We start from the raw sequence: 22072 nt of genomic DNA on the forward strand, positions 1-22072 counted from the left end.
TTCTCTATTGCTTCCTTTTCTCCTTTGTTGTCTTCTTCTTATCATCCTTCTATTTACTGTTCTGCCTCAGTTGGTATCAGAGCAAACTTTGATCCACAACAGCCCTCACAATACTGCAGCATTGCAGTTCCATCTCCCTTAAAAATTATAGATTGTTGCAAAACCCAGGAGATTTCAGCAACAAAAATCCACTAGACAGCCATTGTTTGCTGTCCACAAGCCACTTAATAATTTCGATTGAAAGCATAAGCATTTGTCTTCAGTTGCAGAAACCTATAGTTTGTTATTGCAAATGTCTAAAGAACTCAATGCTGCTTGTCCAGTCTTGCTCACTGCTTTCTATTATCCTTACTTGAAGAATGCAAAGCTGAGATTGTCTCGTTCATGTTGGAGACCTGACAAACATTGATACCCCAAATGCAACAATTGTGCAGTGAGTAACTCTTTGTTCAAATGAAGAAGACAACTGAGATGGGAAAGAACATCTCAAGACTTTTTGTTTGGGTACCAAGATTTGTATCCAGATCTATGCCCAACCCGTTTTATCTTCTTTATCTCAACCCTCCTTGATTTAGTACCCATATTTTAACCTGGATTTTTGACCCAACCCAATTATTGCCCGGCCTTCAGTCTTTTAAGCTTAGCCCCCACTTTATGTTCTAAACTCAGGAACAACCATCATCCTGATAATTTAAGCCCACATTGTAAAGCATATAAACCCTCCTCAACATAATTTGAATCCAAATAAACTCTATGCATATCCTACTAGCCCTGTCCATATCAACTATCAACTTTTAGTCTAATTCAATTCTTCAAGTTAAAGGCATTGTTTCAACTCTCCAGAGGAGAGTTTTACTCACCTGGGGAGAATGATGGAATTAAAGAGTTTAGAATTTTATAATTCTTGTTGCAATTGGATTTTATTTATCTAAGAACTTCAGAGGATTAGGATTTTTTTATTTTGAATTTTAACAGATTTGTGATAGACTTTAAGTAGTATTGGATCAGTAAATATTGGGCAGATTACTTTTTAAAGAGTTTCATTTTTTTAGGAGTTTCATCCTATCAATGGAGCAGGTGGAATATTTATTAGACTGACAAAGGGTATATGTGTACCTTTTAGCAATCAGAATGATACATTTCAGGCTGTAGTGGCTGGTAGTAAACAATATTAATAGGTACTTCAGAGTGGTTCTCGTCATGTACCTTCACGCTCCATTCATAACTCTGAGCTAAATTGGTTATAACCTTTGAAATGACCAGTTTTGGTACTGTTGTCTTGGTGTTCAAATTTGATGGATAAAATATTCACATCTTGGACTATTGAACAAGCACAAACCTCTATGCCAATTCATTAGTTTGTGCACATGACAAATGTTGACATTGTGGGGAAACAAGAAATTCTGATACAAACTAATTCAGGACAACCTTCACTACCTTGAAGCACCAATGATAGAGTAACTGAATATTTGAGAAAATTAAGGCAAGGGGAGGAGGAGAGGAGGAAATTAGGAGAAATGAGGACTAGGCCATCACGTCTAAGGTTTTGGGTACTCATCCTAAAGACAGATGTGTCCACATCCACTAGTAAATTTGTCTGAAAAACACTCTACATTTGTTGTTTGAAAAACCTTGACACCCCAAATACAAGGCTCACCATACTAAAAAAGCTTTCAAGTTCATCTTGTTTGGGCCTCTATAAGATAGATCTATAATTTTTTTTTTTTTCAAATTTACAATGAAATATGCTGTAGAGTACCTGTTAAGTTATCAAAGCTATTAGCGAAGTTTCACATCTACTCTAATATCTGTTTGTTTATGCATCTTTGGTGTAGGTTTGTCCCATCTAAGAGATTTCATTCTTCCAGTTATTTGAGGTCAGCGAGAAGGCCAGACGGTCCTCCCCTATTACCTGAGAAAACACCAAGTTCTCATTCATGGAGTACTTATATAGTTGTATGACACCATAACTCAAATGATTTGCATACTCTACTTAGTTTTGGTGTCTAATAATAAAATCTTGTGCTGTGCTTTAACTTTCAATTTGGTAAGGTGATATTGTTTTTGGAGATATGTATGCTGACTTGCTTTCTCAAAAATTTGTTGGTTGAAGCCAACTGCTTTGCTAGGTGGGATTGGAGGAGTGGCATTTTTTCTTCACTATAATGATGAGAGACGGGCAGTTTTGAAAGGTGCGTCTTGATCTTATATTATCTGCTTGTTTTTTTCAATCCCACAATTTTGTTATTGTATTGGCTCTCATTGACTTAATTTCGGGCTCGGGAACTTTGAGGTTGAATTTTTGTGTATATTGTGCTCCTTTGAGTAGAGTGGATGGAATGGAAGAAATCTATAGCAAAAGAGGTAGATGATGACCAAGAAATTTTTTTGGAAAACTCTTAAACATGATCTGTTATGACAACCCTACTTGTTTGTTTATTTTATGTTTTTTATTTTTTTAAAGTCCTTTTCTTTTATAGAAAATTAATTGTCGTCATTATCTTTTCAATTAGAGGAAGTCCCTCAGATTATCTACAGTGCAGTTTATTAGTACATATATGCATTAGAAAAGAGCAAAGACAACTATGAACAATAGACTAAGAAATACGACACAGCTAATCAGTCTACTCTTTTACTTGTAATCAAATAACATCTAATTCTGCTAACCTTTGAAATTTGAACTTCCCCAAGGCAGTTACTGAGCTTCCATTGAACAAAAAAGTTGACTGTAAGTGCCGATCTAGCAAGAGTGTCCACATTAATATTGTCTAGCCTAGGAGTGTATGAAATCTTTCAACCTTTATAAAGGCTATTAGCTCATTCAGATCTTTTAATCATGGATTGTATTTCCTAATGTGTTTTGTCAGTGGACTAATTGACAGTTGTTATAATCACAGTGGCATCACCTTCAACGTTCGAACATTACTTCTAGCCAATATGTACATGTGTACATCATTTTGGACCACACACACATATACATGTGTATATGTGTGTGTGTTCATCCACGATTTAGATTCTTAATTTGGAAGAAAAGGTCTTGCAAAAGATATATTTATAGTTTGTGCTTGGCATTTGCCCCTCTTGGAAGTGTTACAAAATATCCTTGGGGAAATTATAACTAAAATGGTAAAACCTGAATATTTCTTTATTTCTTTACATATAATTTTTTTAATTTCTTTTTCCTTTTTTTTGGGGGGGGTGGGGGGAGACTAGCCAGCCTATCTTAGTACTTTTAGTTAGCAGTGAAATCGCTTGATATGTTGTTGCACTAAATTTCATATGGCTTTTCAGTTAGAGGAACTAGTGAATGCAAGCAACAACCATATGTTGTATTCTATTCATCATACTTTCTTTTTTAATGCAACCAACAAACATAAATATAAATGTGTTGCATATAAAATCATTACTATTGTCATGAGCATTCTTAGACAAATGATCTAATATAATAATACCTTTAAATCAACTTATAAAGAAATAAAAGATGTCTATTATTCTTTATTATAGAGAAGAAATTATAAAATTAATGATAAAAAATAAATAGAAGATATAAATTAAAGGAATAGAAATAGAAAACTTTAAAGATATATATAATTAATATTTTTTTCCGATTATACAATTAATGAAAAAGTAACTATAACATATTATTAATAATTTTGGACTTTTTATTTATTTAATAATTTTTATCACGTGTCTTGTCCCTGCAGATTGAAGGGTTAGCTTTTTCCTTGCAAGCTTCAATGGTTTAAGATATGGGGATCTGTTTGGGGGCATCAGGCGGTACCTTGGTATCATAAGATTTTGGCTAATACCGGCTGATATTGACCAGTATTTGGATCAAAGTGATATAGGTCTTATTTAGTCTGTTTTTTGAATGGTATGGTACTGTCTGGTACCCTAAAATATTAATAACTATGTACTGAATACACCAAAATTTCAATTACATCCCATTTTCATTGTTTCGTTCTTATTTCATTGATATCCATTTATTCACAATATGTTTTGGCATATCAAAATCAAACTAGTGTCAAAATATGCTATTCTTAGTTTTGACGACCTAAAGGAATGTAGTCAGGTAGTCAGCCATTGATAGGTTCTTTATGTGCAAAGAGTGGTGAGTCTATAGATCATCTCCGCAATCTTTACTTGGTGACTAAAGATGTTTTGAGTTTTGTGTATATAGTAGGTGTTGTTGATGTTTGGTTTTGGAGTTTGTGTGTGTTTGGAGGCGAAGTTACCTGTGGGTTAACTAGCATACAATTTGGGCATTCTGTCCTTTTGCTAGTTTTTGGTGTATATGGCTTTTGAGGGTTTTGAAGTTCTAGTTTTTGTTTAAAGAGTTACTCTTTTTTTTCATCCCTTTCTTCGAAGTAAAGGAGCACTTTGTAATTTTTTATGTCCTTGAAATTTATTGATAATCTTTTAGTTGTTGATAGTAGATAGTGTGAACTTTGGTTCCTTATCCTGTTTTATAGCAACATTAATATTTGAATTGAGGCATCTTACAACAACATTATTAATCACAAGCCTTAACGTCACTAGATAGAGTTGACTACATGAATTTTAAACCTGTTGATATCTTTATCCATAGTCATGTCTTCTTTGAGACCATTATATTCTATGTAATGTTTAGGAGTCACCATGTTTGTTTTGGTCTTCCTCTTTCTTTTACTACAAACTTCCTCCATTTCATCCACTCACCTCACATGTGTGCTTGTCAACCTTCTTTTCACATGTCGAAACTATCTAAATTGTGCATCCTACATTTTATCTTCAATAAACGCCATTTTAAACCAATTACGTATGACCTTGTTTCTTATTGTCTTTTTTTGTATGGTTGTACATTCATTGCTTATGTTTGTACGTAATTGCCAAACATTTTTGGTTGTACAACAAATATGATCTTATAGTTGTCCAATAATACTTAACTTATATCATATAATATGTTGGGTGCTCTTATATGCTTTAATCATCCTGCCTTAATTCTATGAGTAATATCTTTGTGTGTGTGTGTGTGTGTCTCTCTCACACACACATGCGCGTGCACTCATACACATACACCCCAATAACAAAAACAATTGATCCTCAATATGTAAACTGATATTTTCTTGGGATAACTTGATACCCAAATGACAAGTCTCAAAAAGACATCATCTAGGCTTCTATTTTTGCTGAACTAACATTCCATGTATTTAATTTTTGATCTACTCAACTTAGATTTCGAGACAAGCTGTTTTGGATTTTGAAACTTGGCCAGTATTCAGACAAGGGAAGACTAGGTATGACCACGTGCAATTTTCTGAAATTCAATTCAAAATATAACATAAAATAAATTTGTAATTTGCTGCCCAATCACGCCAATTGAATTTTTTTTTGGAACATTTTTAATCATAGATTTATTTCAAAAAATCCAATTTTGAAACATAGCTGGTTTTGGGCTCACTGGACAAGAAGATATGGAAACCTGGATTTTTGGGTTTCAAAACCTTGTCCTATTATGGAAATTGTTATATAAGATAAGTAAGGGATATTAGTGTAATTAACTTAAAATACCTGTTGTATATATATATTCTCTTGTATTATACATTGATGAAATATACATATTATTTTATTCGCATGATATCAGAGCCTTAACCCTAACCCTAATCCCAATTGTCGTCGTCGTCCTTGCCACTGTCAATGGCTGCCACCCTTCAACCACGCTGCATCCACCATTGTCCGCACGACCTTCCTTCTCCGTTTGGGGCTTCTCCTCCATCGAAGGCCTTTGGTTGTTGGTTGAAACACGACCTTGCCTTGCCATTGATTTGCCTTCGCCGATCATTTCTCCCTTGCCATTGCCGTCGTTGAACAACCAGTCTGTCTGTCTATCTTCCGCTTGGTCAACCATGACTGTTAGCTACCCCCCCTTGCCATTGCTGTCGATCTTCGTGCCTAATGCCATCGCGGATTGCCGCTTTGCACACAACCTTCGGCCTTTCCACCACGTCCACAACTGTAACCATTCCCCACTTTTCAGGCACGCCAGTTATTACCACGGAGAAATTGAACGGACAAAATTATTCTGCTTGGTTAGCAGCGATTGAAATTTGGTTTCTTGGATTGACCTTGAGGATCATTTATCAAGGACCATTACATCTATTCTTGAGGGAAATCAACCTTTTTTGGAAAAAGGTGGATGCACAGTTACTAAGTTTGCTGTGGCAGACTATTGAGCTGACTTTGATGCCTATATTTCGACCTTTTTATGAGTGTAGTGCTCTATGAACTGTATACGAGTGACATCACTCATATTTATGATGTGATTGATGCTTTGTTCAGTCTATGACAGATTGCTTTCGATATGACCACTTATTTGGGTAAGCTCCAATCTTTCATTACAGATTTTAACAAGTTGATGCTCTTTGATACAAATATAAAGAAACCACAAGAGCAACATGATCAAATGTTTACTATTCTCTATCTTCATGGGATTCGACCGACGCTTGAATCAGTTAAGACACAGATTCTCGGAAGTGCCTCTCTACCTCCTTTGACAGAGGTATTTCCTAGGTTACTTAGAGCCTCTTCTATTACTTTTGATCATGACATGTCTATACCTGGCGATCACTCTGCCCTTACTACTATCCAGATTGATTCTCATCCTAGTCATGGAGGTAATTCAGGTGGATGTCGTGGTGGTTGGCATCCTTGGCCCTAGTGCTCCTATTGTAATCGTCTTGGTCACACTCAGCAAACTTGCTATCGCTTACATGGTCGCCCACCTCAAGCAGCTAGTACTTCTAACATTGTTGTTGGCGCTTCAGAGGGTTCGCTGTCTATCACACCCAATGATTCCTCACCAGTAACTATCTCTAAGGGGGCGTATGCTCAGTTTCGGGTAGCATAATAGGCCACTTCACCTATCACATCCGTTGCTCACATCGATAACCCTAGTACTTACTTTACTAAGTCCTCATTTTCTCTTGGCCCATGGATCTTCGACTCCGGTGCCACTAATCACATGTCTGGTAATTATTCTCTTTTATCCCATATTCAAACTTTGAAGTCTCTACCTCCTATTACATTGGCTAATAGCTCTCACGCCTCAGTCGCGGGTATCGTCATAGCATCACCCCTTTCTATTTTATCATTGTCATCTGTTTTACATTTGCCACAGTGTCCCTTTAATTTACTTTCTGTCAGTCATCTCACTCATAGTCTTAATTGCTCTATAACATTTTTGTTTGATTTTGTTCTTGTTTTGGATCTAATTATGTTCTATCAGTCAACTCACTCAGGTTTTTGGCCTTGATTATAGCGATACTTTTTCTCCTATTGCTAAGATCTCATTTGTTTGCCTTTTCTTGTCATTTGCTGCTATGTTTCATTGGCCTATTCATCATCTGGACATCAAGAATGCATTCTTTCATAGCGATTTACAGGAAGAGGTGTATATGGAGCAACGTTTTGGCTTTGTTGCTCGGGGGGAGTCTAGGTTAGTGTGTCGCCTTCGACAATCCTTATATGGCCTAGAATAGTCTCATTGAACTTGGTTTGGTCAATTCAATTTAGTTGTTCTTGAGTTTGGGTTAACTCGTAATGGAGCTGATCATTCTCTTTTTAATTGCTCTCAGTTTAGCCACCACATTCTTCTAGTGGTATATGTTGATGATATAGTACTTACAAGGGATAATAATGTTGGTATCACTAAATTGAAGGCACATCTTCACCAACAGTTTCAGACTAAGGATTTGGATCCCTTGAAATATTTTTTGGGTATTGAGGTAGCTCTGTCAAAGCAAGGCATCTGTATTTCTCAAAGAAACTATGCTTTGGATATGCTAGAGGAGATAGGGTTGCTAGGATGTAAGCCAACGGATACCCTTATGGATCCGAATATCAGTTTGTTATCGAGACAAGGGGAGCCTCTTTCTAACCCTGGGCGTTACCGTCGACTAGTTGAGAAACTTAATTATCTCACAATCACACGTCCTAATATTTCATTTGCTGTGAATGTGGTAAGTTAGTTTTTAGATTCACCTTGTGATAGTCACTGGGATGCAGTGATTTGTATTCTTTAGTATTTTAGGGTTGCCCTTGGTCGAGGTGTATTGTGTCAAAATCATGAACACAGTCAAATTGTGGGATATACGGATGCTGATTAGGTAGGATTGCCTAGTGACAGGTGATTCACATCTAGATATTGTGTATTTGTTGGTGGAAACCTAATCTCTTGGAAAATTAAGAAACAATTTGTTGTTGCCGGTTTTAGTGTAGAAGCTGGATATAGGGCAATGGTCGTAACAACATGTGAGTTAATGTGGCTAAAATAATTAATTAAGGAGTTAGGGGTTACTCGTATCAAGTCTATGCAATTTATTTGTGATAATTAGATTGCAATGCATATTGCTTCTAATCCTGTTTTTCTTAAGAGAACCAAGCATATTGAAATGAATTGCCATTTTGTTAGAGAAAAGATGCTCTCTGGGGATGTAGTTACAAAATATGTGGATTCCAATGTACAATTGGTTGATTTACTCACCAAATCACTTAAAGGTTCTCATATGAATTGCATTTGTACTAAACTGGACATGCTCAATATATGTGCTCTAGTTTGAGGGGGAGTGTTAAATAAAGTAAATAAAGGGTATTAGTGTAATTAACTTAATACTTGTTGTGTATATATATTCTCCTGTATTATACATTGGTGAAATATACTCATTATTTTATTCACAAAAAACAAATGAAATCTTGTCCTATTTTTACTAGTGTGTTAAAAAAACTAAAAACTTTGTTCAAAAAATGCATACCTTTGAAATGCTAACTTAAAAGCACATGTAATATATTATAAACCTTTAAAAAGATATTTTGAAGTATTTTAAAAACTTTTCATTTAAACTAAATTTACCATTTAAAAATATTCTTCTTAAAATTCAAGTTTCTGTCTTGTCAAAATCAAACACAAGAAGTTTCACTCATTAACCTTTGTTTAATTACCCTCGGTTACTCTCCCAAAGTTTTATAGAGTTCTTTGTTAGCTAGATTCCTCTATAATTTTCATTACTTGGAACATCATCTTTTTATAAATGGGCATAAAAGTGTTATTTCTTCACTTCAACATTTAAGGATCAACATATCCAACCTTAATACTAGATGGTGTCAACTACATGAATTTTAGCCGTTAATATATATATATATATTTTATCTATGGCCATATCTTTTGTAAGACCTTTATAACTCATATTAATCTTATATATATTGTACTGAACTGAATGCTACATGCCTCAACCCTATAAAACTAGTATAACATTTTCTTATGTTCCATTTTATTTAAAATACCGGACAATACCAGTGGCACAGACCGATATTGGGTGAAATTAGTTGGGGCAGTACCCAAAAATGGATCACTATTTGGTGTGTCGAGCATGCCATGCCTGGGAGCAGGCTAATCTTAGTTTAGCCTGCAACTGCAATCTTAAGGAAGCTAGGGGTGTTGTAGAGCCTGTTTGGTATTGCTGTGGTTCTGAAGCACAATTGTTTTCTTATTAGAAGTTTTAGAAAAATGGTATTTGGTTATGTACGACTTTGTTTTTTAAGCAAACAGGCTAAGCTGCTTAAAAGCTAAAGAGAAACCCTGCCTTAAATTAAAAGCAAAGCAACTTATAGTGAGATCCACAATCTTCAAAAGGTCATTTACTTTAATAATGATTCTTTCTTCACATTCATGTGAGTTTCCAAGATGACCCAATATTTTGCCATTTTACATATTTACAGCATAGTAATAAAATGTTTACCAACATTTATTACTTGCTTTTAATTTTAATAAGTACAAGACTGTGGAAGAGACTGAGGCAGATTTATGTAGAAGAGGTGATCAAGGCTGTATATAATATAACCTTTCTATTGTATTCGATTATTGAGATTCATTTTATTCTTTTCAATCAAATTGGACGAGGTTCTTCTTTCTTATTCTCTTTACTTTCTCTTTCAAAGCTTCTGTTTCATTATGTTTCAAAGACCACACTCAGTTACCAAACGCTATTTTTATCAATATTGTTTCACATCACAGTACAACACAACACAATACCAAATTGGCCTGTAGCCTGATCCCTAGCATATTAAACAATATATATTTTATTTTATTCTGTATAAGTTTTTATATATGTACACATTATTATGGTTTTGTAACTATGATTTGTAGATATTTCATTGTATATATCAAATGAATTATATATAAATATAGCATTCTTTGTAATTTTTCCCTGTAACTTTATGATTACAAAAATAAATACAAAAGAATAATTATTGTTAAGTTTAGATGGTGATGAAAAATTTAATATACAGACAAGGTAAGAGTTAGATTTTTCATTTTATACTTTTCTATACAAGTTCATTTTTTCATTTTAGGTTCATATATGTTATATCATTAGTTGTATAATTTGTTTCTCAATTATTATTAATTGTATAATTTTTCATTCTGTAATATATATGTTTATATAGAGGAATAGATATGTTAAATTTATTATTTGTATATTGTATGTTTTTTGACAATAGTAATTGTTTTATATACTTATTTCATGTCATTTTATATATGAAATCATATCTTAATTATATTTTTTTTCTAATATTGTTAATTTTTTAATGAGATAAAAGCTTGATATGTTGTTTTATGTTGTATATCCAAAATGTATCTTGGCACCATAACATAAAAATGACAAATTCGATTCCTTGTTTGGTATGGTGTTAATAGCTACATGTACCGTACCTAAAAGTCTCTTACCAAGTTTTTTTTGGTCTTCCTCTATCTCTTTGCTAAAGACTTCTTTCGTTTCGTCCACTAATCCACTTTTTTCACAGGAATCTATTGATTTTCTTCTCACATAACTAAAACATCTTAATTGTGTGTTATGTGTCATACCTTCAACAAGAGCCCACTCTAACCTTATTACGACTAATCTTATTTATAATTTTATCTATTATTGTATGACTACATAGTCATTGTAACATCCTTGTCTCTCGTCATTCTCATACTTAAGGATCATATTAAACAATTTTGTTAACTAAAATTGCTGTCTCCTCTCATGCATTTCTATCCATATATTGGGATATTATCAGATCCAATTACTTTACTATTATTCATCTTTTCCATTATTTTGTTTTTACATATACGTCTATAAACCTTATAATTCTTATCCTCTTTGAAGTTTCTAAGATGCTCCAACATCGCAGTAGTTTTTCACCTTCTGTGGGACAACTTTGAGGAAAACTCTATCCACTTTCCTTTGATTGCCCCTCATTTACTAGCAGCTTTTGATTTTCGTCTTTTATGCATTTCACTTAGCTCAAATATATTGTTTTCCTGTCTCTACTTTAGGTAACTTACATATATGTATCTTTTTTCCCATCTTGTGTCAAGTCAGTGGTACAAATTTTCATAAGATTTTTACTTTGCTTCACTAATTGCCTTTTTTCCCCATTACAGCATGTAGATTTTGCAGCAAGCTCTTTAGGTTTTGACTTTTTTAAATACCTCATCATTCCACAAACTGAGACTCTTTTAGATTTTAAGCTTTTCCTTTTGACTCTCTTAGAATTGTATTTATCATATTTCAAATATAATTAGCCATCTCGATCAACGTTTTGATACTCTCCTTCACATTCTAATCTCTTGTGCCACACATTTTTTACTTAATTTTTTTTTCACCTTTTAAATCCCACAATTTGATACTTGGGCTTCGTTTTATATCATTCTTCCTCCATTTTCTGATATGGACATCAAGGATCATAAGACTGTTGAGTGGTTAGACATTCTCTCGGTACAACCTTACAATCCTTGCAACATAAATTATCCTTTTGTTATAAGATAATAGTATATATGGGTAGTTGATAAGCTATTTTTCAATGTGACCAAATGTTCATCCCACTTCTTGAACATAGTATTAGTTATGATGAGCTTTGTCGTTTCTTTCTCCAAATCCATAATCTCCATGTACATCTCTATACCCATTCATTTCTCTGCCCACCACGACTAGTATTACCGTTAAGGTGCTTTCTTTGTTTTATATTTCTCATCAAATATATATATATATATATATAATGCATTGGTGCAACAGCAACATTGCCCTATTGTAACCTGCAGGTCACAGGTTCAACTCAGGAAACAACTTCTTTGCCAAGGGTAGGGATTTATATGTGTGTGGTATGTTCTGAGGAGGTGGACCTAAAACAGGCTTATTCCTCTAGGAAGGGGCTTGCTTTGAAGAAGGGAGATTGCCTACATACCTAACATATTGAGATTTGGACACAAATTTGTAGGTCTGGACGGAAGTATAAAGCACAGTCGAGTTTCTATGCCCCCTAGAACTAGTTCTCTCCCAGTGTCATCATTAAGACGTCCCTTGAACCTACTCACATTAGGCATCATTGAGATTACCACATCTTCAGCTCATCAAATTGGACCACATATTCTTTCACAGGCCTGTTACCTTGCCCAGAGTTGTTCCATTGGTCCAATAAGTTAGATTTCTAAGATGGGGGTAGGAACTTCTCTTGCAATTCTACCTTCATCACTTCCTAGTCTACTACTAGAGCTTGATGTTTCCTTGCTAAGAGGGTTTGGATGCCTTCCTGATAGAGTCCAGCATTCCCAGTCAATTTTAAGGGTATGAATCTAATCTTCCCATGTTCGGAAAAATTTAAGCAGTAAAAGAAGCGGTTCATGTCGTTAATCCATTGGATAAAAATTGTCCAGATTCACAAGCCTCGAGGACAAGTTTTTCCTATCCAGGGAGAATGATAAGGATAGGAATTTATTTATCTTGTTTTGATTTCTCCTTGTTATTTAGATGATAGAATTATATTATATTTGATTTAGGGATTAGATAGAGTTACATTTGATTTCATATTTTTAGATTGTTATCTTTTAGGTAGGGTTATCTTTTCATTGCCTATAAATAGGCAACAGAATGTACTAAGGAAATCCAGCTCGACTGATTCATAATAATATGATTTCCCTCTTTGAATTTCTCTTCTCTTCTTCTCCAGCTTCTTCTTCTTCTTTCTTCTAAACCTTCTTCTTTCTTTCTAAAGTTTCTTCCATTTATTTGGTCTCCCACATCTGCTTTTTCTTCTTTCTTCTACAGCTTCTTCTTCTTCCTCTCTCAATCTTTTGTCCATCATAATATTCTCATCTTAGTTATGGTTATATTTTGTACATATTGGGGTTTTACTTTTACAACCCAACATTTCATGCTATGCAAGAGAATCTGTCTTAGAACTGTTTTATAAAACTTTCTTTTTAGCTTTCAAGGCTTACAATCATGTAGAACACTGAAAAAGCATCCAATTTTAATCATATGCCTTAATTTGTTGGTAACATCCTCAATAATATCTCCATCTTTTTGGATATATCTTTGAACTGTTCTTTTTTTGGGAGGACTTGGTCTTCAAGTCCACTTTATCATCATGCATACTTCAATTTTTTGTAAACTTATATTCTATATATTTGGCTTTCAATCCCATAGAATTTAAGGCATCCCTTCATACTTTGAGCTTAGTATTCTTTGCCTTATTTGGTTTCATCTATCAAAACAATATCATATATGAAAATAACATATACCAAGGCACTTCTTTTTGGATGTGCTTATTATTACAAGAGCAGGAGAGAAGTACTTAGTGCATATCCTTAGTGTAGTCCAATTGTAATTAGAAAAGTCTCATTATCTTTTTCACATGCATTAAGATGGATGTGCGGCCATACAAGAAAAGATAAAATTAGAAAGAAGTTATTCGTAATGAGATAGGAGTAGTGTCAATAGAGGAGAAGATGAGAGAGACTAGACTAAGATAGTTTGGTCATGTGAGAAGGAGATCAAGAGACGCTCCTGTGAGTAGAGTTGATGAAATGGAACAATTAATCAAAAAAAGAGGTAGAGACAGACCTAAAAAGACTTTGAGGGAGACATTAAAGTTTGATATGAAGTGTATGGATCTCAATGAAGATATGACAAAAGATAGAAATACATGGAAGTTTAGAATTCATGTAGCCGACCCCACATAGTGGGATAAAGGCTGGATATGTTGTTGTTGTTGTTGTTTGTTGACTGAAATATATTATTCTTTTTCTTGCTTGTCAATTTACATGCATCTCTTTTTCCTTCTTTTGTCAAGTCAACCGTACAATTTTCTCGTAAGTTTTTGGCATTGCTTCACTAATGACTTTCTTTGCTTCATCATCCTTCTCCATTTTGATATAGAAGTTGAGAATAATAAATCTATGTTGGGTGGTTTGGCTCTCTTCAATATTACTTTTACATTCCAAGACAAGCGATGTTTTTGCCTCATAAGAAAAAGTCTATTTGGCTACTCAATAAGCCACTTTCAAATGCAAATGTTTACCCTATTTCTTGAAAATGGTATTTTAGCTATGATGGGACATATTCCATGAAAAATCTAAAATAGCTTTTTTCCTGTTTATTTCTTTCTACAGAGTCATGATGTCCTTGTACACGTTTCTCTTCTACCAACATGAAGTCACTTCTTATAATGTTCTTCAATATTACAGGTATTCCTTGAAACATTTTTATTATCTTTTAAAATCTATTTTGCCTTCATCTCTTATCCAAATCCAACTTGTTGTATATAAGCACTAACAGTGTTCATTCTCTTCCCCTCAAACAACCTTTACCGTGGTAATCTTATCTCCCAATCACTTTACATCTACTACCTCATCCTTGAATAAAGTCTTGTCTATGATAAATCCTCACTCTATTTTTGTACAGTTCTTCACTGATTATTAAAGTTTATATTCTGGCTCAGCCAAAATTTTAAACCCATTTCATCTCTTACAAAAAAAATATATATTTTTCCCTAATTGTCACATTCACCATCTCAATAGATCTCTTTGTTAAGGTTCCAATGTTCCATGGTTCAATCTTCTGCTTCTAGTCTTGGACTAACTTCTTTACTCACTTCTGTTTGTGAATATGCAGGAACTCTTGCATATTTCATCTGCAACCCATTGCCAATGCAGTAACCTTAACCCATTTTTCACTGTACTCAGGCAATACGGGGTGTCACTAGGCTTTCTCCTAATTAATCCCTTGCACTAGCACGTAATGCCTCAAATATGTGCTTCTGCGTACTTCACATTCTACTTAATTTACATTCTGCAACATTAGGACACTATTGAATTCTTTTCAGTCTTGGACCTTTTTTGTTGACATTGCGTGGTTTGCAGTCTAGAGCTATAACCTTAAATGCTGATGGTTCAAACTTTAGGACTGACCTTCTGTGGGTTGAAAAGTGGTATACCAATAGCTTTCTTTCAGGGACACTCTGAATCAGCACAACCCAGATCAGATTTCCATCCTTTTGGCTGTTCTGTGACATGTATTTTGATTGCAAGCATCCTTATCACAAATCCTCTTGTAACTCTATTAGAAGTTGTGCAGAGCCAGGTCACTGAACGAAGTAATAAACCCCCTAAATGATGCTTGGTGGGCGAATTTGCTAATGCACAACTGAACTTTCTGTGTCCCAGCACTTGTAATATCTCTCCAAGGATGCTCAGAAACATTTCTTGCTTGATTAGTTGTGTCTGGTTACCTGACCCTTCTTTCCAATAGTGCACATTTCAATCTCAATCAAAGTAAACACTAACAACCTAAAGAAATATTTACTTGTTTGAGAATGTATGTCTTGAAGTTTGTATCAAATTTGTAGCTGGAAAGGAGTACTGTTCTTATTATAAATGTTTGAACTAACACGTGGCTGATCTCTGAACTCCTTGTGTTGCTCTGGATCAGGTCAAGGTGTAAACATTGCCAGAAGTGCCATCGAGGGGCCCATAATTGGTGGCCCTTTCACTTTGATAGATACAGAGGGTCGGTTAGTCACTGAACGCAACCTTATGGGAAACTGGGTTCTTCTCTACTTTGGTTACACTTCATCTCCGGACGTTGGGCCCGCAGAAGTTGAAAAAATGGCCAAAGTAATTGACAGATTAGGTTTAGCTCTTTCTTTTTCTATTTTTCCAATTGTCTTTTTCTTCATTAAATAAATTTTATATTGAACTCTCTCCTATTACAATGATTGATTTCTTGTGTTTTAACTGGAACAAGAATCAAAACAGAACCTCAAGGTCCTACCTGTATTTGTTACAATTGATCCTCAGCGTGATACTCCACCGCAACTACGTGCTTATCTAAGAGGTCAGTTTTGTTAACGTTGTGTTCTGTTAGTCTTTCTCTTCAACGAGTCCCTCTCCTATTCCATTACAGTTCAACCATGTCAATTATAAAATGTTTGCAAAACATATTATCTTTGCCGTGCATGGAATGCAGAGTTCGACTCCAGAATAATTGGACTAACCGGACCTGTTGCTGCCATTAGACAGATGGCCCAGGAGTACCGGGTGTACTTCAAGAAGGTTGAAGAAGAAGGGGACGATTATCTAGTGGAATCTTCGCATAACATGTATGATCCATGGCCTGTTGACATTTGCTTTTGTTGTTCAAGATCAATTGCATTCAGCTTTAGTTTTGAACCAAAACTATTGAACAGGTATCTGGTGAACCCGAACATGGAGGCTGTGAGATGCTTTGGAGTCGAATACAGTGCAGACGACCTGTCGGAGGCCATACTCAAGGAGCAGAAGAAAGGGTGAATTCAATAGGCCACAAGATCTGAGTCTGAGACATTTGAGTCGACATTTTTATTTTGCCAACTCATCAATCTGCTCAAAATTTCATGAGTGTTTCTTCAGGGCGAATTCAAACGTTATTGTTCACCATTTGGTGTTGGATTTTTTAGATTTGGAGCAGAATAGATTTTGCAATTGAAGAAATAAAACCCCTCTTCATGTTCTTGGTCTGCTTCTGTTCATATTCATCTTAGCTTACTAATGAGATCAGTAGACGTTCCTTCACAGGTTCTCACGTTGTTTATATACCTTTGTCTATTGTGACTGGGAAGAAGATGATATATGGTTGAATCGTGAAAGATGGCCCTTTTGGTGAAAATAAAGGGAAATGTTAAAAGTACTTTTTGGACATTGAAGATGTCGACTTTAGGACCAAATCGTCATATCCTATAGTTGTACATATGATGAAAGAGAATGATTGAGACGAAGAATAAAAGAATAGAGAGGGGTCAAATCCATTGATTTCTCCAATGGACATAACAGCTGGCATTAACAGAAGAAGTGGGTGCTCGGACACAAACTGCTACGTGAGCCCCTCTCCAACTCCTCTCTTCGCCTTCTCTCTGTATTTGGCTGTAAAAGGAAGGAAAAGGAAAAAGAAAAAGAAAAAGACAATTTGTAAATAGAAAATTCAACAGCTTCTTTCAAATTGTTTTCTAAAATTTGATGGATTCTGCTTTCTTCCAGGACCGGGTCTCTTGGCTTTAGTTTACCAAAATTAAAGACAAAAAATGGAGGAGAAAATATTTGAAACAAACGTCTTCTTTACTCTTTCTTTCTTTCTTTCTTTTTTTATTATGTGTCTTAATCATTGTTCTCTTTTCCGAAAATTTTCCTTTGCACGTCGGATCCTTCTTCTCACTCATTCAAATCAATTGCAATCTCACTAACCGAACAGAAGACACAAAATTTAATGAGAGATTGTTTCTTGGCAGTCATTGCTGCAAGATCAGGAGAGAAACCCTGATCCATCCGGGGGTCTACCAGTAGCAATCTCTCCCTATTTCTCCCTTCTTTTTCTTTTTCCTCTCTTGTGGGATATGGGACTTCTTGAATTTTGATTTCATGTCGTTGCACTTTCTTTGTCTTTATTTTCTTTCCGGCCCGAGACTTTCCAGGAAAATTCCCATGCACCGTATTTGACATTCATCCCCCCACATATACCCTTCTTCCCCAAGCTTTCATTCTATCTTTTCCACTATAAATCCGAAACGATTGGGCCAAACGGCCTAGGAAAATTTTAAATTAATTTCGCAAAATGGATGAGTCGCCGGAGAAAAGATCTGGTTGTGGCCTGTTAAGTGCAGTCCGCCGGAATATATGGCCCAGAAGGACCACTTCTACGGGCTCGCTTCATATTTCCAATGCCGACAACCTCGCCAGATTGCCGAGCACGCCCAACTCGAAGAGGCGGCGAGGCGGCTCCGACGATATCTCCTATCTCGACTCGTCGAGCGTTTCATCGGAGCCGTCGTCGCAGAAGCAGGTCGACAGAATCATTGCCAGGCCTGGACCGAACCACGGCAAGCCGCCTTCGCATTATCAAAATCATCAACAGCCCGTGCAGAATCACAACCAAGGAAGAAGAGCTACGGATGGCACGAATATGGCAAAAACCGGGCCGAACCAGGGTCATGGCCAAGGGATGAAAATTCCACAGGGCACCACCATCTCCGGCGAGCTTGAGAGCATGATAATCGATCACCAGAGGTCTAAGGGAGCCAGTTCCCTGGTCCGAGCTTCCTCCGGCAACGTCATGCTATGTGGCCATTTGGGTAACTTGAGGCAACCGGGCGCGGGCACCGGCGTTGGCGTTGGGAATTCGACTGCAAACAGAGCTCCAAAAGAGGAGCCCTCCGTGCCAAATGGCAGGTTATTGACATATGAACATTCTGTAAATATTTCGCAAATCATATGAATGTTTTCTATGAATACTGCTTCATTGTTTTAGGCCATATTCATGGCATTGTGCAGTTTCACATTAATTAATTATCAGAGAAATAACATCGCAACAGTTTTATTTGAACAGGTACCCGAATTCTGTGATGGGGAACATAGTGAAGAAACAGAATGAAGAGGCCGATAAGTCGACTTCCCTGTGCCGAGCTCTCTCGACCAGGATGGATCCCGAGGAGCTGAAGATTCTGGGCAATGAAGATTACAAGAACGGAAGGTTTGCAGAAGCCCTAGCTTTGTATGATGCAGCCATCTCCATCGACCCGAATAAGGCTTCATACCGGAGTAACAAAAGCGCGGCGCTGACCGCTCTCGGGAGGCTTCTTGAGGCCGTTTTGGAGTGCAGAGAAGCCATTCGGATTGAACCAAATTATCAAAGAGCTCATAATCGTTTGGCAACACTATATCTCAGGTTTAACAAAAATTATTGATGCATGTTACATATTTCTTTCATTACTTTGATTATCGTTACATATATGTTTAAAAAATCAATGCTTTTGCAGATTAGGAGAAGCAGAAAAGGCCATTTATCATTTCAAACATGCTGGGGTTGAAAGTGATCCTGATGTAGTGACTAAAGCCAAAACTCTTCAGCTGCATCTGAACAAATGTACAGAGGCCAAGAAACAGCGAGACTGGAACGCATTGCTGAAAGAATGTGGGCTGGCTATATCGGCCGGTGCTGATTCTGCACCGCAGGTTGGACGTCGAGTTAATTAATTAATGTACTTTCGATGTGTTTATGTTGTTGAGATTTATTTGGAGTTTTTGTTTGGTGGTTGTTGAGAAAGATTTTCGCTCTCCAAGCCGAGGCGTTGCTGAAGCTCCACAGGCACCAAGATGCCGATGAAGCAATGGCAAAGGGGCCGAATTTCGACGTCGATGATTGCACTAAATTCTTTGGCCCCATCGGCAACGCTGGTATATTACTGATACGGGCTCAGGTCGACATGGTCGCCGGCAGGTGAACTTTCTAGACATTGAACTGCTTCAATGCTTTTACTTTGCGTGCCGCAAGGATCATTAACATACATGTTAAGGTTTCCATTTTCATAATGATATATATATATATATATATAATATTATAGGTTGCCTCTCGTTATTGTTTAACGTAAAATAACCTATCAAAGGTGTCCTCTTTTATTTATTTATTTTTTTATCTTTCTGCTGGGTACCTAGATGTCTTCAGTTTTGGGAATGTCAAGATATAAGCACTAAATGGACGTATTCTTTCTGGATAAATGGGAACTAATAAATAAAGAAAACCGTTTTGCATGATAAAATTACATTCTTTGGTACATTTTCTAAGTAAAAAAGATGCATTTTACAAAATTGACAGAAGAAAAGTTATTGGTAATCAATCATTATGCAATTTATCTTCACTGAGTATAATAATGGCGACGTCTACCAAATCTTGTCTCCTAATTTAAAGGGAATATAGTCAACCTAAGACTTGCACACCTTGTAACAAAAATAAAAATAAAATAAAAACAGAAAAGGGTAATTGAATTAACGCGTGATGCACTTGCCCAAAACAGCTCAAAAGGAAGAACATAAGGGAGTAGAAGGATGCCGACTACCAGAGTTGGTAAACTTTGAGCTGAATACCATTGTTTATAAATTAAGGGAACAGGGAGGAAATGAAAGAAATCAATTTTGTGTTCATTAAAAAACCCACGTGCATGAATCATCAAAATAATATCTTGATAGATTCAAACACAATAGTAATAATATTGTCCAGAACTTAAAAGAAGATATAGAACAGTGTGGTTCTAAATATATGTTTCAAATGATGAGCAATATAAATACACACACACACACACACACACACACATATATATATATATATATTAAAGAGCAAAATAAACATGAAAATACGCGTTCTTAGATGTAATAAAGGTATTCAATTTCATTTTTACTTTCCTTTTCGTTGAAGAAATTAGGGTAGTTTCAGACTGAAGTTCGTGAGGCAATTGAAGTTTTTCACGATCTGCGCATGTGATATATTTTACAGATTCGAGGACGCAGTAGTGGCGGCTCAACGGGCGGCTCGGCTGGACGGCAACAGCAAGGAGGCGAGCCTGGTGGTGAGGAGGACGCGGGCGGTGGCGACGGCTCGATCGAACGGCAACGAGCTCTTCAGGGCACAGAGATACTCGGAGGCATGCGTAGCGTATGGAGAGGGGCTGGACCATGATCCCTTCAACCCCATCTTGCTCTGCAACCGAGCCGCTTGCCGCTCCAAACTCACCCAGTTCGAGAGAGCCATTGAAGACTGCAACTCCGCCCTTAGTGTCCGCCCCGCCTACAGGAAAGCCAGATTAAGACGAGCTGATTGCTACGCCCAGGTGACTCACTCACCAATTAATCTTAATTATGGGATATCAAATGCTCTTTCCTTCAAAGAAATCGTCATTAACATAAATAAACAAATTTTGAAAAGAGGAAGATGTCTATTATTGGATTTTTTTGTTGTTGTTTTCAAGGCTTTTTTTTTTGTGTTAGATTAAGTTTAGTGAACATACATTAATATTAGAACCTCAATAAAAATAATTAATTAGATTATCAAGGGCGCAACTATCTTGTATGAGCTTTGCTTAATCTACAATATAATGATATTAATGGGATCACCCAATAATAAATTTATAGCTTATAAAGAGTAAAAAGTGTACCTATCTATATATATATTTGTAGTACTCCATCACTTGATGGTTCTCTTTAATGGGCTTTGACACACGCTAATCATCCAGCTACATTTGAAACAAATGGTGTGAGAGATTTAAAATGTATACTTCTTTATCAAATAACTTAATCCATGTCTCATTTGAACTATCTTTTATCATTTATAATATAGAAACAGTTAATGATAGCAAAATTATGCTCGAAATTTTGTTTTCATGGCATTAATCTCATCATCAATGTAATATATAATTTGTGTGGATTGAAATGTTTACGAATGCAGTTGGGAAAATGGGAAGCGTGCATACAAGATTACGAGGTGATGATTAGGGAGACGCCCGAAGACGAGGAGGTGGGCAGGAACTTGAAGGATGCTCGGGAACAGCTCAAGAAACAGCGTGGCCAAGACCAATTTGGTGCTGTAAATTAAAAGCCAAAAAAAAAAAAAGAAAAACACATAAGCTCGCCAAGGAATATCATACATATGGTTGTTTAATTCCATCTTTGCCGGCAGAGCCCTATATATGTTTGTAACGGTGAGTACACACAAGACAGGATTGAAGGGGGTCAATGGATTAAGTTTTAAGAGTGTGGGTTCATTGCTTGAAATGTATGCGTTAAAGTGTGGATGTAATTAACCTAGGTTTTTGAGATATATAATTATCTATATATATATATATAGATATCTATAATACACGTATATGTTTATTTAGTCGATGGGCTTTGTTCGTTTTATGTTGTTACCCTCCACACCCA

General features: G+C 36.0%; 2 protein-coding genes across 4 annotated transcripts in view; both read left to right on the plus strand.

The window, feature by feature from the left end:
- Positions 1 to 16851, plus strand: part of LOC127804040 (protein SCO1 homolog 2, mitochondrial) — a 39655-nt gene extending 22804 nt beyond the window's left edge. The window contains exons 2-7 of one of the 3 annotated variants that reach the window (XM_052340749.1): positions 1836 to 1956; positions 2114 to 2192; positions 15786 to 15986; positions 16101 to 16190; positions 16323 to 16455; positions 16543 to 16851. In XM_052340749.1, coding sequence (XP_052196709.1) covers positions 1836 to 1956; positions 2114 to 2192; positions 15786 to 15986; positions 16101 to 16190; positions 16323 to 16455; positions 16543 to 16645 — 727 coding nt within the window. In that variant the 3' untranslated portion in view covers positions 16646 to 16851. The remainder of the gene's footprint in view (positions 1 to 1835; positions 1957 to 2113; positions 2193 to 15785; positions 15987 to 16100; positions 16191 to 16322; positions 16456 to 16542) is intronic. The other 2 variants (XM_052340751.1, XM_052340750.1) reach the window with 2 other exon arrangements.
- A 130-nt stretch (positions 16852 to 16981) lies between these two features.
- On the plus strand, positions 16982 to 21790 carry LOC127804039 (inactive TPR repeat-containing thioredoxin TTL3). Its single transcript, XM_052340747.1, has 6 exons — positions 16982 to 18553; positions 18711 to 19049; positions 19141 to 19336; positions 19429 to 19601; positions 20652 to 20985; positions 21600 to 21790. Exons 1-6 carry the CDS (start codon positions 17940 to 17942, stop codon positions 21744 to 21746), a joined length of 1803 nt encoding a protein of 600 aa, XP_052196707.1. The 5' UTR covers positions 16982 to 17939; the 3' UTR covers positions 21747 to 21790.
- Positions 21791 to 22072: the final 282 nt, after the last annotated feature.

This window comes from Diospyros lotus, chromosome 6 (genome assembly GCF_014633365.1).
Source record: "Diospyros lotus cultivar Yz01 chromosome 6, ASM1463336v1, whole genome shotgun sequence".
In the NCBI taxonomy this organism is placed as follows: Eukaryota; Viridiplantae; Streptophyta; class Magnoliopsida; order Ericales; family Ebenaceae; genus Diospyros; species Diospyros lotus.

Bases quoted from the DNA above. Each gene is read 5' to 3' on its own strand.
- LOC127804039 (XM_052340747.1), top strand. From the start codon at position 17,940: ATGGATGAGTCGCCGGAGAAAAGATCTGGTTGTGGCCTGTTAAGTGCA. The intron at 19,337-19,428 runs GTTGGACGTCGA...TTGTTGAGAAAG, and splicing joins GTGCTGATTCTGCACCGCAG to ATTTTCGCTCTCCAAGCCGA. The intron at 19,602-20,651 runs GTGAACTTTCTA...TATATTTTACAG, and splicing joins GTCGACATGGTCGCCGGCAG to ATTCGAGGACGCAGTAGTGG.